The sequence below is a fragment of the Heterodontus francisci genome, chromosome 13 (genome assembly GCF_036365525.1).
Source record: "Heterodontus francisci isolate sHetFra1 chromosome 13, sHetFra1.hap1, whole genome shotgun sequence".
Taxonomy (NCBI): Eukaryota; Metazoa; Chordata; class Chondrichthyes; order Heterodontiformes; family Heterodontidae; genus Heterodontus; species Heterodontus francisci.
In genome coordinates, this window is record NC_090383.1 from 100011479 (window position 1) to 100028036 (window position 16558).

The 16558-nt window shown below is 44.5% G+C and overlaps 1 protein-coding gene and 1 pseudogene across 2 annotated transcripts in view; one reads left to right on the top strand and one right to left on the bottom strand.

The window, feature by feature from the left end:
* The window catches only part of LOC137376531 (ALK tyrosine kinase receptor-like), a 1023571-nt gene extending 1008135 nt beyond the window's left edge, over window positions 1-15436 (bottom strand). For both annotated transcript variants that reach the window (XM_068045253.1, XM_068045252.1), the window contains exon 1: window positions 14083-15436. In XM_068045253.1, coding sequence (XP_067901354.1) covers window positions 14083-14743 — 661 coding nt within the window. In that variant the 5' untranslated portion in view covers window positions 14744-15436. The remainder of the gene's footprint in view (window positions 1-14082) is intronic.
* Window positions 1966-4540, top strand: LOC137376669 (glycogen synthase kinase-3 beta pseudogene; annotated as a pseudogene).
* Window positions 15437-16558: the final 1122 nt, after the last annotated feature.

The window sequence follows — 16558 nt, forward strand, 5'->3', positions numbered from 1 at the left end:
CGTTAATCTAACTCAAATCCAATTGCTACATATCGTGTGCATCTAAGGTCATAAACACTGTTGTGGTTGATGAGAGCAAATCATTTTCAAACAGCCTCAGCAGAATGTAGTAGTCATACTTGACTGTGCAGAATATAAGGTCAAGTGACAAAGTTAAATGACAAACTTTCTTTGCAAATATGTGGTCAGTAACAACTGTTTGATTAATTTCAGCAATGATTAAATTAAAACATTTTGCCTGTTTTCCTGAAATTTCCACGCTCTAGTATGTGTCACAGCTATTAGTAAAGTACCTGCTCAGCTATAATAAATCCTATCTGTCACCATGGGATCTGTAATCAAACATGAACAATCCACATGCTACGTCCATCAATGATGTCAAGCGGTTTAAATGCCGAAGCATCAATCAGACCAACAAACAAATTAAATATTAAAAATACAAATGAGTTTTATTTTTAAATTGCTCCCCTGATGGTCTACTCGGTAAAGGCTGATGAACTATTAAGCTACACAGATCAAGAAATCTGGAGTTTGATCCCTGGTCTGTGCTGACCCAGCTGAATTTAGGCAAGGGTGCTACAACTTGGCTTCAGCATCATCTGGACTAGGAAAGGGGAAATCAGCCAATGTTCCCACACCTGATTGTTACATTGTCCTCATGCAGGAAAGAGCATGTGTTCAAGTCAGTTAAAAAAAAATTGAGTTTAATGTGACGTGCTTCATATGAAGCATGCCCACATGCGCAGGGGACCTGATGATACCAAACATTTGTAGAGCCATTCCTCAGCAAGAAGTCAGGCGTCTTCACCAGAGGGGACGAAAATACTGGAAAGGCGCCTAATTGTTTCCAGGCAGATACAAGCAGTTGGCCTTCTTTGTAACTTTCTTTAAAATAGTTTTGGCAGCTTAAGTGCTGCTCTGTGTCTCTGCCGAAGAAAGCAAAGGAAAGGAAATATGCATTTCCAGGCCAATGTTTAAGCATATTTGGTGGAAACAAGGTTTGTTTACGCCACCTAGTGGTGCCGCACAAACAAAACCCTAAGTCTGCCCTACATTTACAAGAGTGTCAGATACATGCCCTCCTGGGTGCTCCTCTCTGCAAACCAGATAGATCACTACAAATCGAAATGACTAAATGATGATAGTCCAATGACATGGTGCATAGATTTTCTTGTCTACATAATTAAACAGCTATATCATTAGTATTTTTCAAAATATAACAGATTATAAAGTGGTTATGTCAAAAGCAATTAGTGAAGGTAATGGAGTCGCCAGCAAAAGATGAGGCTATGGCTGGATTATGGTTATCACATTAAACTCTGTCTTTGGCACATTAAAATTCTGCTCCTATGCTCTCAGCGTATGCCAGTAGCCCAACTAATGGACAGCAAATCATAGGCTCGGAGCAAGCGATTTCATGAAATGCACTTACAGAGAGCATCAAGAGTGGGAGGAGTGAATTTCCTTTCGTCCTATTTTACCAGATCCTGTTATCTTTCGGGCTGAGATTTAAAAAGAAGACGAAACTTTAATGATGATCTCTGTAGCTTTTGTTAGACAAGAGAATGAGTTGAAAGTGTCTTGTGAAAGTCTATTCTTTCTTTCCACTTGCAAAGAATAAAGCAAAAGAATGTAGGTCACAAACATGTTGCGTTTTGCTTCTATTTTGTGGCCCTCATTCCTGAAGTGATGTACCCATCCCCAGACATGCCAAACCTCATCAATTTCTGTGGTAATTACTGCATTCTGTACCTAGTTGTACTAAACAAAATACTTTGCTCTATAATATGGTCCACAATATAAGTTATTGTTTTTTTCTCCCAGAAGGTTTGTTGCTTCCAATTGTCTGAACTCAGCAGTACTGCATACTCTTGTCATCCCTCTTACCCTTTGTAGCGCAGGACCTGTACGTGGACGACCCAAAGCAATTCTTTCTGCTCACTTTCTGAAATCAGGACAACAAGCATGTTGAATTTCAAGTTCAAAAGTGAGTCTTATAACTCAAAGGCACAATGTGATAATGCCTTAACCTACTGCATAACCTGGCACAAAGTAATTTATCATGTATTTGAATATGTTCCCACATGCTTTTCATAGAATCGCAGAATCATAGAAAAAATTATAGAAACTTACAGCACAGAAGGAGGTCATTCAGCTCATCATATTTGCACTGGTAAGGTGACAACAGTGGTGACAACACCTGGACAGGACCGCAAGAGGTCAGCTACACCAGCACCATTGGCTCTTTTGGAGGGGTTTACCAGGTGAAACTATGGACACAGGAGAGCTAGTGGCCATCAAGAAGGTTTTGCAGGACAAGGGATTTTAGAATCATTGATCTGCAGATAATGTGAAAACTGGATCATTGTAATGTCATCAGATTATGATACTTCTTTTACTCCAGTGGAGAAAAGAAAGATGAAGTGTACCTCAACTTAGTGCTGGACTAAGTTCCAGAAACTGTGTGCATAGGTGCCAGACATTATAGCCAAGCCAAGCAGATACTCCTGATGATTTATGTAAAATTGTTCCAGAGTTTAGCATACATTCATTCCTTTGAATTTTGCCATCAGAATATCAAACCACAGAATCTGCTGTGTGATCCTGAAACAGCTGTCCTAAAACTCTGACTTTGGAAATGCAAGGTAATGGGTGCGTGGTGAACCGAATGTTTCTTATATCTGCTCACAGTACTACAGGGCGCCGGTGTTGATATTTGGTGCCATGGATTATACCTCCAGCATAGATGTATGGTCAGCTGGCTGCGTGTTGGCGGAGCTATTGCTAGGACAACCCATCTTCCTTGGTGACAGTGGTGTTGATCAGCTGGTAGAAATTCTAAAGGTCCTGGGAACGCCAACAAGGGACAAAATCAGAGAGATGAATCCCAATCACACTGAGTTCAAATTCCCACAAATCAAGACACATCATTCAACGAAGGTCTTCCGACCCCGCACTTCCCCGGAAGTCACTGCGTTGTGTAGCCAGCTGCTTGAATATACATCACCTGCCCATCTGATGCCTCTAAAGGCATATGTACATACATTCTGAGATGAACTACGAGACCCAAATGTCAAGTTACCATATGGGTGTGAGAAACCATTACTGTTCAATTTCACTACTCAAGAACTGTTGAGCAACCCAGCACTAGCATCAATCCTTATCCCATCCTCGTTGCCAGAAAATGTAGTGTTGTGCTGTGTTCTTAAGTCTTTATTAAATGATAACTGCAGGCTTTATATTCAGATTCAACGCAAACACTATTTATTGTCTTACTTATATACATTGCATGATCTCAGGTCCAGGTCTTTTCCTCGCTGATGTGTATCTGTGCTCTCTGTAGGCCATGTGTTGAGTGGATCTCTCAACATGGTGTCTCCTCTTTATATATGTAGGATGATGTCATCAGTTGCATCAGTGGCCTGGTGTCTTAAAGGTATGGTTTCTTAAAGGTAAAGTCACTTCTACACTACATTACACAAATCTGTGCCAACTACCTTTGATTAATCTGTGTCTTTCTAAATGAAGATTTATTCTGTCCCTCTGAATTTTTTCCAATAATTTCCCCACCACCAAGGTTAGACTGAATGCCCTGTAATTACTCCATCTATGCCTTTCTCCCCTTTTAAACAACTTTAGCTGTCCTCCAGTACTCTGGCATCACACCTGTAGCCAGAGAGGATTGAAAAATTATGGTCAGAGCTTTCGCTATTTCTTCTCTTGCTTCCTTTAACAGCCTAAGACATATTTCATCTGGGCATGGGGACTTATCCACTTTCAAAGATGTTAGACCCCTTAATACTTCCTCTCTCACTATGTTAATTTCATCTAATATTTCACAGTCCTCCACCCTAATTGCAATGTCTGTATCATCCCTCTCTTTTGTGAAAATAGATGCAAAGTATTCATTAAGAACCATACTATTGTCCTCTGCCTTGACACACAGGTTACTCTTATGGTCCCTAATAGGCCCTACTCTTTCTTTAGTTGTCTTCTTGCTCCCTGTGTATTTATTAAAAAATCTTTGGGTTTGCCTTGATTTGACTTGCCAATAATTTTTTCATGCTGTCTCTTTGCTGTCTTAATTTCATTTTTAATTTCACCCCTCCACTTTTCATACTCCTCCAGTTTTCTGCAGTATTGAGACCTTTTCATTTGCACATTTTTTGCTGCATCCAAATAGAATTAAGACATGACAAAGAATCCATATCTAAAACATTAAACCCATTACCTTTCACTTTACAAATGTTGCATATTTCCAGCATGTTTTTAAATTTCAGATTGCCAGCATTTGCATGTTTTATTTTTGTTTATGCCATTGCTGTACTAGGTTAGAACACAATATTGGAATCTTATAAAATAACATTGCTGCGATAAACAATATTGCATCAGATGTGAATGCAATTTGAAAGTCTGATTAATTCTATTCACCAGACAGTTTTTCTCCTGGAGTCAACAGCAGAAAATACCAGTGCTGCAAAAATTACCACGCTTCTGCAAAAGCTGCATCACCTGCAGTAAAATGCAGGGATCAAGCTAAAGGCTGTAAATCTAGCCATACCTCAATAGAGCAGTTATGCCATATATTGCTTTGCTTCACATCAATATAATGTTCCGACATCAGTACACTGACTACACTTCAAAAGTACTTCTTTGGCATAAAGTGCTTTGGGATGTGAAAGATGCTATATAAATGCAGGTCCTTTCTTTTTCTTTCTACACAGGAGCTTGGGTGTTTAGTGGCTTGAATCAAATTTAAGCAAGTAGTGCGAGATCACCTCAAAGATGTAACCTCATGATGTTTCAACTTTGCACTTGGTGTGAAGCAAAGTTTAAAAACTTCACACAGAAAAAACTTTTATGAATTACACTTTTACTCTTCTAATTGTTAATCAAGAGCTGGCAAGAGAGCCAATTCTTTAAAAAAAAACATTCTCTCCAAATTTTCTCATTCCCTTCACTTCACCTGAAAGTGTTGACTCTATGACCGGTTTGATAGACAGTAGGTCACCCTCCAGTACCTCGCCCAAAGTGATAACCCTTCTGTGGGAATCTTGACAAATAACCATCAGTCGGCTATCCAACTGTGGGAAACATCACAATCAAAATAAATCCTGTCCTCACTCTGAGTTTTACACACACTTCCAGTAAGAGGTCACTGTGTTGAGATCAGGCTGAATTTTATCAGCCCTTGAGGGACAGGTAGGAAGGTGTGTGGGGTGGGGGGGTTGGGGGGGAGAGGCCCATAAAGTATCAAGGAAAGGCAGGGGGTGGAGTGCCCATCGCTTTCCTGATGCTATTCAATTTTGTTAGGGACGAGAAAGACTGAGGACGGCCTTCCCGCCCAGAAGCCAATTGAGGCCATTAAGTAGCTAATTCTTGGCCACTTAAGGGCCTCATCCTGATGCCATTGACATTTTACCAGCGGTGGGGGAGGGCCACCCAGTAACACCAGACAGCCTCGCTGTGAATTGGGTTGGGGAGGGGCCTCCTGCTTGGGCAATCTGTGGCTCATGGAGGGCCCCCAGCAGCAAAAGCTGCCCCTGTGCCAACAACCCCCTCCGCCCCACCCTCAACAATTGTATCCAACCCCTCACTGGGGCCTGCCTGACTTGCCCTGGCGAGCCTGCCCTACTTAGCTGCAGTCTGGGGCTCCATGGCTACTCCTGGTCCTGGAACTACTGTAGTACCAGCAGTGGCCACTGCTCCAAGCGGCGCTGCTTATACTGCTGAACTGCTGATCCTCTGATTGGTCCGCAGCTCTTGGGGTGGGATCTTGTCCCTTAAAGGGGACAGTATCCTCGACGGCGGACACTTAATTGTTTCGTTGCCATTTATTTCAGCTGGGGATCTGATAAAGGGCCGAGGCGGGGCCACCCCACCACCCCCCTGCCACCTTCCGGCCAGTCACCGGGAGCTCCGTCACCAAAAAAAAAACAGCCAATGGAAGCACTAGCCAGATTTCCTTTCCGAATTCAGAAGGAAGTTACCTGTTACCTGTTGGGTTGAATGACCAGTAAATACTATGTAACTGTAGCACTGCTACTTCTGAATCAACTTAACTCAGTTGATTCAGGACTGATCACAAATTGAATCTTGGGTTGTTCTTTATGGCTCAGAGATATAGACCTTACCTTTGACAATCAAGGCAACTAACTTTAAAATTTTTCCATTGTTAACATTAATCAGTGGCAAGTGAACCTGGTACCGATAATATACAAATATCTTTATGAATAAGAGCTCTATGTTAATTATAGAGCATCACTGCAAAACACAAATCTGTCAACGTGATTTTAAAAAATCAAGAAAGCACATCAGGTCAGGTCAGAAAAGGACAATTCACTTCGAGACACTATATTGCTTGGAAGGCTGACATACCTTTCTCTTCCAGATGCAGTGTACTTTCACTATTTGCTGTGTATATTCATGATTTCCTACATCACATTTTTTCCCCAACTACAGTAATACTCCTTATACAAAATTACTGCATGAAGGAGAAGCAATGGCTTCTCCACAACACAACAGAATATGGATTATTGAGCGGGCAAGATGGGGGAGGATGTGACTGATCTGCAGTTAAAATAATTAAAATTAACACACTTTTAGATCAGGTATACAGTTCACTTTTAATCCCTGGACACCGGAATCTGGTTTGCCATATAAAGTGCTACATTTTTCTTTGCTGATAATTTAGATAGTTTCAATGCCCCATACATATTTTCTTACATTTCATTAAAAAACCTATCCAACTTACATAACATGTATTTGCATCAAATTACATCAGTTTTCAGTTGTGACTATTGATTCAATTTAATGTTACCTAGGTAGTTTCTTAAAACTAAACGTGCAAACCCTCCTCTATGAAAATAACTTATACTGGACCTTTAGGGCAGAATTTAATTCTCTCCTCAGGATGGATTGGGAGGTGGGGGGGGGGCTTGTACAATTTGGGGGGGAAGTGAGGGAGGGGAGGGGTGGAGTGCCCGTTGCCTTCCAGAGGTTCCCTGATTAAGTAAGCGCTGGGGAAGGCCGAAGATGGCCTTCGGGATGGAGCCCAATTGAGGCCCTTAAGTGGCCAATTAAGGGCCACTTAAAGTCCTCACCCTGTCACTGCTGTCATTTAACCAATGATGCTGGGGGTGGGGGGGGGGGGGGGGGGGGGGAGCCTCCGCCATGTCGGGTGGTCGCCCAGTAAAACCAGGCTGCCTCCCTGTGGGCAGTTTGGGGGGAGCCTTCTCTGTTGGCAATCTGTGACCCACAGAGAGCCCCCAGTGGCAAAGGCCACCCCGCGCCAACATCCCCACCATCCCCACTGCCCTCAATAGCCACCCACTCACCCCCCTCGCTGGGGTCTGCCTGACCAGCCCCAACAAGCCCACCCCATTAACGTCCAGTTCCAGGCTTCAGCGCTGCTCCTGGTGCTGTGCCTACCTGTAGTATCAGCAGTGGCCACTGTTCCCAGTGATGCTGCTGAGACTCCTTAAAGGGACAGGGACCCTGGCGCTGAGCGGTTAATTGCCCAAGCATCGTTAAATACAGCCAGGGATCCTCTGAACGGCCAAGGCAGGCTTCCCCTCGCCTTTCTGGCCCAGCTGTGGGACCCCTGCTGCCAGCACAAAGTTTAGTTCTTGAGTAAGCATTAACTAATAATGAATGAGAATTATGGATCTATACTGTATCAGTGCCAGTTCTTTGAAAGAGCTATCCAATTAGACCCATTCAAGATGAAGGGGGAACAAATTACATCTCATTGGTCTAATAGTCTCTAATCTCTATTTAAGAAACCAAGTAAATGTCATCTATGAAGAGGATTGACAAATTTGATCCAATCAAATTGTTCACTATTGCAAAAGGTTCTAATAACAGAGAGTACCAGTTAAAACAGGGAAAAGGGAAGTCAGTTGGATTTTTTTTTTACCCAAAGGCTAATGAAATTGTGAAATAAGTTACCAGACAGACACATTCGCGGCAATTTTACCAGGCCTTTGGGGACGGGATGGGAGGCTGGAAAGCTGGCAAAATGGCTCGGGAAGGCATCAGGGCGTTGGGGGGGGGGGGGGGGGGGTGCCCAATGTCATTTTGCCAAGGTTGCAGATCAGCCACCCACCCGAATCCCAATTGAGCCACTTAAGTGGCCAATTAACTGCCATTTCCCACCTCTGCGGACATTTTGCCTGAATCGGGGAGGGGTCTGCTACTGTGTGAGCCAACCATCCAATGAAACCTGGCGACCTCCCACCAGGCTTCTTATGCAGGGACCCTCCTTTCTGGGCTCGCCATGCCCCATTGAGGGCCCCCCCCCCCACCAGCGGCATGGCCGCCCTCGCAGCGCCACCTGCCCTCAGTGACCACGCCCCCCCAACCCAATTGCCAGGGCTTGCCTGCCTGGCCCCAGCATCCCCCAACCCAACTTCAAGGGCACCTCGGCCATTGAGGCACCTTCTCCTCGCAACTGCAGCCTCAGTAATGGCCACCACCAGCGGTGGCACTGCTGAGGCTGCCGATCTGCCGGTCCTCTGATTAGGTCAGCAGCTCTTGGGGGTAGCACCAATTAACTGGCCACCATTTGGAATATGCCTGCCCAGGTCCACCACCAGCTGAAGCATGGTCACCGGCTGCTTTTGACCCCGTAGGTGGGACCTCAGCCAAAATGGAAAATTTCAGCCCATTTAAACACATAGTTTAAATGGCGGCAGGCAGATGACATTGATCAATCATAAAGGGATGATGTTTTGGGATTAATGTCATTTACCCATTCAGAAACAAAAATTCTTAACAGATAAAAGATACATATCTGGATATGATCCAAAATTTATACCTTGGACATATTTGCCTATACACATCATTTTCTCACAAGAAATATTAACATAAAAAGAAAGTTTAAGGCACAGAAAGAGGCCATTTGGCCCATTGTGTCTGTGCCGACTGAAAAACAATCCACCTATTCTAATCCCACCTTCCAGCATTTGGTCCGTAGCCCTGCCGCTTACGGCACTTGAGGTGCATATCCAGACTCCTTTTGAATGAGTTGAGGGTCTTTGCCTCAACTACCCTTTCAGGCAATGAGGTCCAGACCATCACCACCCTCTGGGTGAAAAAGTTTTTCCTCATCTCCCCTCTAATTTTTCTACCAATCACTCTAAATCTATGTCCTCTCGTCACTGACCTCTGTGCTAAGGTGAATTGGCCATTCCCCTCCTCTCTATCCAGGCCCCTCAAAATTTTGTACATTTCAATCAGATCTCCCCTCAGCCTTCTCTGTTCCAAGGAAAATAACCCCAGCCTATCTAATCTTTCCTCATAGCTGCATTTTTCCAGTCCTGGCAACATCCTCGTCGATCTCTTCTGTACTCTCTCTAGTGCAATTACATCCTTTCTGTAATGAGGTGGCCAGAACTGTACACAGTACTCAAGTTGTTGCCTAACCAATGAGTTATACAGTTCCAGCATAACCTCCCTGCTCTTATATTCTATACCTCGGCTAATAAAGGACTGATACAACATCTGTGCATTGAAAATTCCCTTTCATTTGATTTGTTTTCCTCAATATTTTAAAAGAAAACCCTTAATGTGAAGTTTCCCTCACACTCGGATTTTCCACAACACATGTCTATCCATTCTTCATTCATTTTATGATCCAATGAACAACTAAATCACATTTTCACATATCAAAATACAGGTGGATTTAAAACAGTGATTTATTTTTCAATAAAATTCTATTCAGAAGGTACAAAGACATTTTTCAACTCTCTCTTAATCTTGTGTCTTGTCAGCTTCTTTTATCTCCAATATTTTTCATCTCTCTTGTGGTTATTCATTAGAAACCAACTTCTCCGTAACTCGTTTTTGAATCATCTTTTTTTACTTTTCCTACATCTTTCCTCCCCTTATTTGCTTTAATACTTCCCTCTCCCTCTTTTTCACTCATTGTATTCCACTCTTCTGTCTCTTTCTCTCTTTATCTAACTCATTTTACAGTTTCTTCCTCACTCCTTGGACTGAATTTTACCAGCCCCTCAACACCACGGGTCGTGGCACGGAGTCCGGTAAAATTCTGCGGAGAGAGGCCCACTTCGACCCGCGACGTTGAGAAGGGCCCGTCACATATTACCGGTGGCGGTGGGGCCTCGGTGCGCACCCCCCACCCCCCACCACCTGGCAATGGGCCCTTCATCTCCATATGCAGATTGCCAATAAATGTATGCAAAATAACTTACCTGCCGTCCCAGGCCAATTTTACAGCCTCCGTTCGACCTTCATGCACCTTTGGAACTCCACACAGAGTTCCAAGGAGAGAACTTGGTGGGGAGGGGGGAGGAATAAAATTTTCAGGACGGGAGGGGTGGAGAAGCAGGGAAGTCAATTCTTATTGGATGTGGGGATAGTGGGAAGGGGTTGAAGGGCAAAAGATTGAGGGTTGGGGGGAACGTTCGGGTAATTGAAAAATCAATTGATGGTCATTTCAGGCAATGAAATGACAATTGGGAGGCTTGGGGAAGGGCCTCCATCTCTTATTTTTATAATTAATCAATTATATTTTCCCTTTACAAATCATAATTACTGGTAAGTGCTTAAAGCCCTTTAAAAATGGCACCTGCACCTGCGCGGTGGCGCCTTACATCTTTGCCGGTGACCCAGCAGCCACCCCCACAAGTCATCAGGGGTGGGCGCTCTGCCCCAACTATTTAAATGAGCACCCGCGCAAAATATTACGGGGGCTCCTCGGCGGCCGCTGAATGCGGGCACCCCGCTGAGTTTAAAGGGCGCCACCGCACAGCGCAGCGTCTGAATAAAATTCAGCCCCTTGTCTGTTTCTCATTCCCTGTCTGTACCTCCCTTTCTCATTCTGTATCTTATTCCCTTTGTATACTTTGCTCCATTTCTGCAGCACTCTCCACTCAGTATCTCAGAATCTCCCTCACTTTATTTTCTTTCACACCCTTGTTCTATTTTTCTCCCTCATTCCCTGTTCAGAGCTCTTTTACCCTGTTTCTCACATACTCCTTCAGTCTAGTATTTCCTTCACGGGTTCTCTGTACTGCTCTCTCTTGCATTTTCGGTACCCCTGCACAGGTTTTCTATAGGAGTGTCCTTTCTCTCTCACTTTGTTCATCATATTTCACTTTCTCATTCTCACTAATATTTTCCTCACGTGTACTGTGCATTGCTTCCCCTTGCACTTTCATTATTTCTGTTGCTAGTTCTCTGAATGGCCTGGAATTTTCACTGCTAATCATCCATTATTACAACATAAAATGGGTAAAAGAACACTGCCCAGCTTGCACTTTAATGTAGCTTCCAGTGGTGGGGCCAGGGGTGATGGAACAGCACTCCTCAAAAGAGTAGACACTAGATTAAAATAAGCATTTGATGATGTGTCACAACTGCATCCATTTCCATTCTATGGGCATGCAAGGCATTAAGTCTGTAAGTTACCTACTTGAAAGACACCCAGAGGGAATTAGCCAACTGACTTAAAAGGCCCAGGTAAATAAATTCAATCTTGGATATTTAATTTGTTATTTGACTGTTTTCTTTATTTTTTTTCAGTTGGCATTTAGGTTCTCATGAATCGTTGTGTCAATTATTTAAACAAAATCCTTCCAATCACTATGACGAGCAGCAGCCCAACTTGCTCTCTGCTGACCTTGATCTGCCATCTGGCATGTCTGGAAGAAGAGGAGGAAATACTACGGAATGCCAGGCAGGTGATGCTGCTCAAGGGGTGCTCTGTGCCCACTCATGGGTACCCATAGATTAGTACAAATAAAACTGAAAATGATGGAAATACTCAGCAGGTCTGGCAGCATCTGTGGAGCGAGAAACAGAGTTAATGTTTCAGGTCTGTGTCTCTTCATTCGGTCATGGACCTGAAACATTAACTCTGTTTCTCTCTTCACAGATGCTGCCAGACTTGCTGAGTATTTCCAGCATCTTCAGTTTTTATTTCAGATTTCCAGCATCTGCAGTATTGTGCTTTTGTTTTAGCCCATAGATTCGTATCTGTAGATAGAAGGGAACATACTTCAATTTCACATACAATTAGTGCCTGTGGAGGCTCCTCATCCCAAAGGAAAGTGGGACAGCACACCCAATAGCAGCACTGAGGTATGTGAATGCCTGACGAACCACAATGCCGGATACTTACTCAGAACCCAATCACACAATATCATGCATGATAGAAGGAATGGTAAGATAATGAGCAGAGAATGAAGGCGGGTTGATTCCATCTGGCAAGATGTTACCGCCCTTTACTGCAGGCTCTGGCACATCTATCTGCCAATGACCTGCTTGGAACTGGCTTCACAAGATCCAGTCCAGCAAAATACCAGCTGCAGAGCCATGTCATCTTTTGCAAGAACACCTCCAGCTACAGTGCTACATAAGGCTGGCACATCCAGCTGTGGTCTGAATCTTGGCTCCATGTCCTTGCTGGCATGGTGCAATGCTAAGCTATGGGGATGATGATGTGGTGTAGTACAGGTTGTCTCTACCCAAGCAGGTACCTCATGCCGTACCACTTCAACAACCATCAAGCAGAGGATCGGCTGCAGGGCTGCTCCATTATTTAACTGCAGACTGCTGCCTGAACCTTAAGTTGCCTTTCCCTTTGTTTTTGCCTATCTCTTTGTTCTTCAGCTACTCATATGCTGAAATACTTTTTGAGGATTTACAAGACTTTCAGAATTTGTCACCGACTATGACAGTCTCTTTAATTTTCCACATTCCTTCAAATTTCACCAAATTTCCCACTTCCACCGCTAGTGTACTCCCCACACCCATCCAAATCTGCATCTAAAACCATGCGAGTGAACTGAAAATTGAATGCAAACACCACATTTAATTTGATCTAAAACCCACCAGCAGCCTTTCTGCTCTTAACTATACCAGTAGAGGGAAGTCTCAGGTAACGAATATCTTCTCTTTCACAGGTTCAATATTTAGTTCCTTCTCACCGGCTCATTGTATTGGTCTCTTCCACTTTATTCTTAAATCTCCTCCACTTGTTCTCTCTACAGGTTTCCCCTTCCACCTATTGTATCAATGGGGGAAACTTTCAGGTTCGATGCTGAACAGTCTGAGGTGCCCACCCAACACAGCACTCCAGAGACCTCAACTATTTTCAGGCTCAGGCGTCATTAACATTGCAACCAATTTTAACCGGATCCACAGGTCAGGAAATTGACAGGATCGGGTGCAAGCTTGTGTTTTACACACTACTCAATTTTCCTCCCTATTGAAGTCAGTAGAGAGTAATATTTCATGAAGTGTAAAACCGGAGTTCCACCTGATCCTGTCAGGTTCCCGACCAGTGAGTTGGGTTAAAATTCCCATTATCTGGGGGAGCTATGGCTATCAAATGGGCACCGTGCTGCAGTGGGCTAATGTCTGCACTACTCCTCCCACCTCTACCCCCCCCCCCCCCCCACCCCCCGAAAAAAAATCTTCTTTAAAAAAAGAGTCCTACCTTCTTGGAGGTTTAGGACTGCTGCTTAGACCTCTCAACCCCTGGAGAAATGGCACTAGCATGCGTTGTCCATGGTGTGCCCATTTTCCCTTGAACATTGTAATCTGGTCCAACGATAGGTTTCACTTACTTGGCTGAAAGTTGATTCAGGCCAGCAAATAGGTGCATAATGTACATTTAACTGTCCTTTGCCTGTTTCGGCCAGCAGTTGAAAATTTCCCCATCTTTTACAGATGATCATGTACTCGTTTGCTCTCTGTACTATCTCTCACTTTGTCTGATTTTGAATCATTCATTATCTTACAACCTGTACCTCACTGTGATTCATTTATTTCTGTACTGTTACTTTCTCCAGACTTGTTTGCCTCTCTCTGTATATATCCTGGTGCCTCAGTGTGTAGGGCTCTCCCTGTAACCACTTGTCGCTCGCTCCAAAGATGTTTTGTCTTCTGTCTTTTTTCCACTCTCCCTCTCTCTCACCTCCCTCACCTTCTTTCATTCCCATCCACGCCTCTTTTCCTCCTTCCTTCTCCCTCTCTCCGCCTAACTTTATCTCGCACTCACTCTCACGCACCTCTTTTTTCCCTCTCTGCCCCTCACTCTGCCCGGCTCACCTGCGAAGGAGACCTGGAGCCAAACTCGTGGTTCGGAGCCTCTGATAGCGGCCGAGATGATCTCCTCCCTCCTGGGATAAGACGCCACCACCCTCCTCTCGGGCATCAGGCGGATCCTCAGCCTCCCCTCGGAAGAATCCGTCCACCACAGGAAGACTTGGGTCAAGTTGTAGAGCAGGAGAGGGGCCCCGGGGTGACAGCGGGCGGCTTCTCCGGAGCCCACCTCCAGCACCACCTGGTTGGGCTGCTTCTTGACTCTCCGGTTGTAGGGGGGCGACGGGGAGGGGGCCGGAGAGGGGGAGCCGGGGGGCTGCAGCCCGCTCCGGGCGCCCAGCCCGATGCTCGCTCCGTGGAAAGGCTCCAGGGCGGCTGCCAGCGCCACGCAGTCCAGCAGCAGGCGGCAGTCGGCGTCCCTGAGCCGCCCGAAGAATTCTAACAGGTAGTTTCGAAACAAGGGCGAGAAGGTGAAGTCCACGGCCAGTCCCTTCCGCTTCAGCCGCGACGTGTAGGTCTGCTCCAGCCTGGCTGCCTTCCTCTGCCCTCGGTTCTCGGCCGCTCTCCCTCCTCCTCCCCGGCGCTGCTGCCGCTGCCTCTCCGGAGAGGAGAGCTGCCAAGCGGCTAACAGAAGCAAGATGAAGAGGACCAATCCTCTACTCTTCATTATTCCATGTGGAGGGGAGAAACCAGGGGGAAAAATATAGATGAAGAAAACAATATATGGCAAACTGTGCCAGAATTAAAAATAGCAAAATGGAAACATAAATGTTTCTTGCTGCAAATATCAAAGCCTTATCGACCGTTCCTGTTCTTCATCAGTGATCGCGCGTCTTCTGCAAACTGCTCTTATTAATTCCTTGCCAGTTGTCTCCACAGCAAATGCATATGTATGTCCCCCCCTCCCCCCCACCTCAAAAATATTTTTCTTCCCTGCAAAATCCTCCTGTCTCTTTCCTCTTTTCTCTGTTGGAAGTTGTATGAAACCTCTCTCTCTCTCTCTTGTTTCCTTCAGTTTGAAGGGGGTTCAGGTTGCATGTGTCGCCTTCTTCAATGCCTTGCCTGTCTGGAGTGGTGCGGTGCCTTCCCCGCTGCTTCAGCACTCTTCCTCTTGCTATGTGTGTGTGTTTATACGTGAGTGTGCAGATATATCACTACTGAGTGTGTGTCAGGCTTCCGCTGCTGCTCCACGCTCCATCCACCCGGTAAAAAATAAATAAATCCCCCCTCTATCCGTTAACTCTTGTCTGTAGCATCAGCGCCTCCCCAAAGACACATTATAGACACATCCAGAATGAGTCAGACACTCTCTGTGTCCGGCGCTGGAAACACCCTTCACAATACTGTTATCTTTTATTTCCAAGTGGCCCCGACAGATCTGGAATACACCTCTTGCCAAGTGTAATGTCAAGTGTTAATCTGATTTTTTTTTTTGCTTGGCTGCTTGTTGAAAGAAAATGATCAGGAGCATTAATAAACTCATTCATGAATGCACTGGCATCATAAGACGCGGCAAGAACATGAGGGGAGGTGGGGAGAGAGAGAGACAGAGAAGTACTTTACAATGACATTTTTCGTATCCATTTCAGCCCATAGAAATTTCCAGACTACCAGCCCAAAATTCAGACTGTCTGGACAAATCGGACAGGTGGCAAGCCTCACTCGTCTCGATGTGAAACTCACATTTTCTAGTTTTCAAATATTATTTCAGTGGATCTCACTGTAAAGATGTCGCCACTGCTCCACACTTGCTTAAATGGGTTTGCAATCTTCCTCATTGTTTTGAAATCGTAAATCTCACCCCACTTCGCCCACCCCTGACAACTCCGTGTTGTTATTCCATTCATCTCGGCAATGCAATATTTAAATGAACCATCACTATAGTGAGATTTTTATTTCTCTTTTGCATCTTCATTCCCAAAGTCTTCCCTTGTTCTGATGATCTACATGCTTTTAAAATCCAAGCTTGGTCTTACTTAATCTACCCTTTTCGCTTATTTATTGTGGTAGTTTTTTTTTAATTCTAGTGTAATATTCACTTTGTCTTCTCATGTAGCTTTCTTAATCAAATTATCTGAAAAGTGAGATTTATATTTATAATTACGTCACTTTTTCAGCTATACTTTTGTTTAAAACTGCTATAATAAAACATGTTTGAATTATTGAAAGGGTCTCCAATGGTTCGATTGGTATTCAGCTATACACAACAGGGAAGTCCTCGGATTTTAGAGCTTGCTCTTGGCAACAGGGCCAATGGTGGGAGTGCTGCCATTGAACACAATGCCTTAGATTAAGGTGAGGGGGAAAAAAAATTCTCATGACGGAAAGTGAAGTGGACAAGAAATGAGGATAAATTAGGCTAAGGTATGCGTTATAGTCAATTAGCCTGCCAGCACTCACTGGCCAAATTCATACACGAATAATGGCCACTTGGGTTAGATACCAAAGGGCTGGAGACACTAACGTTCTTCAAGAGAGGCAG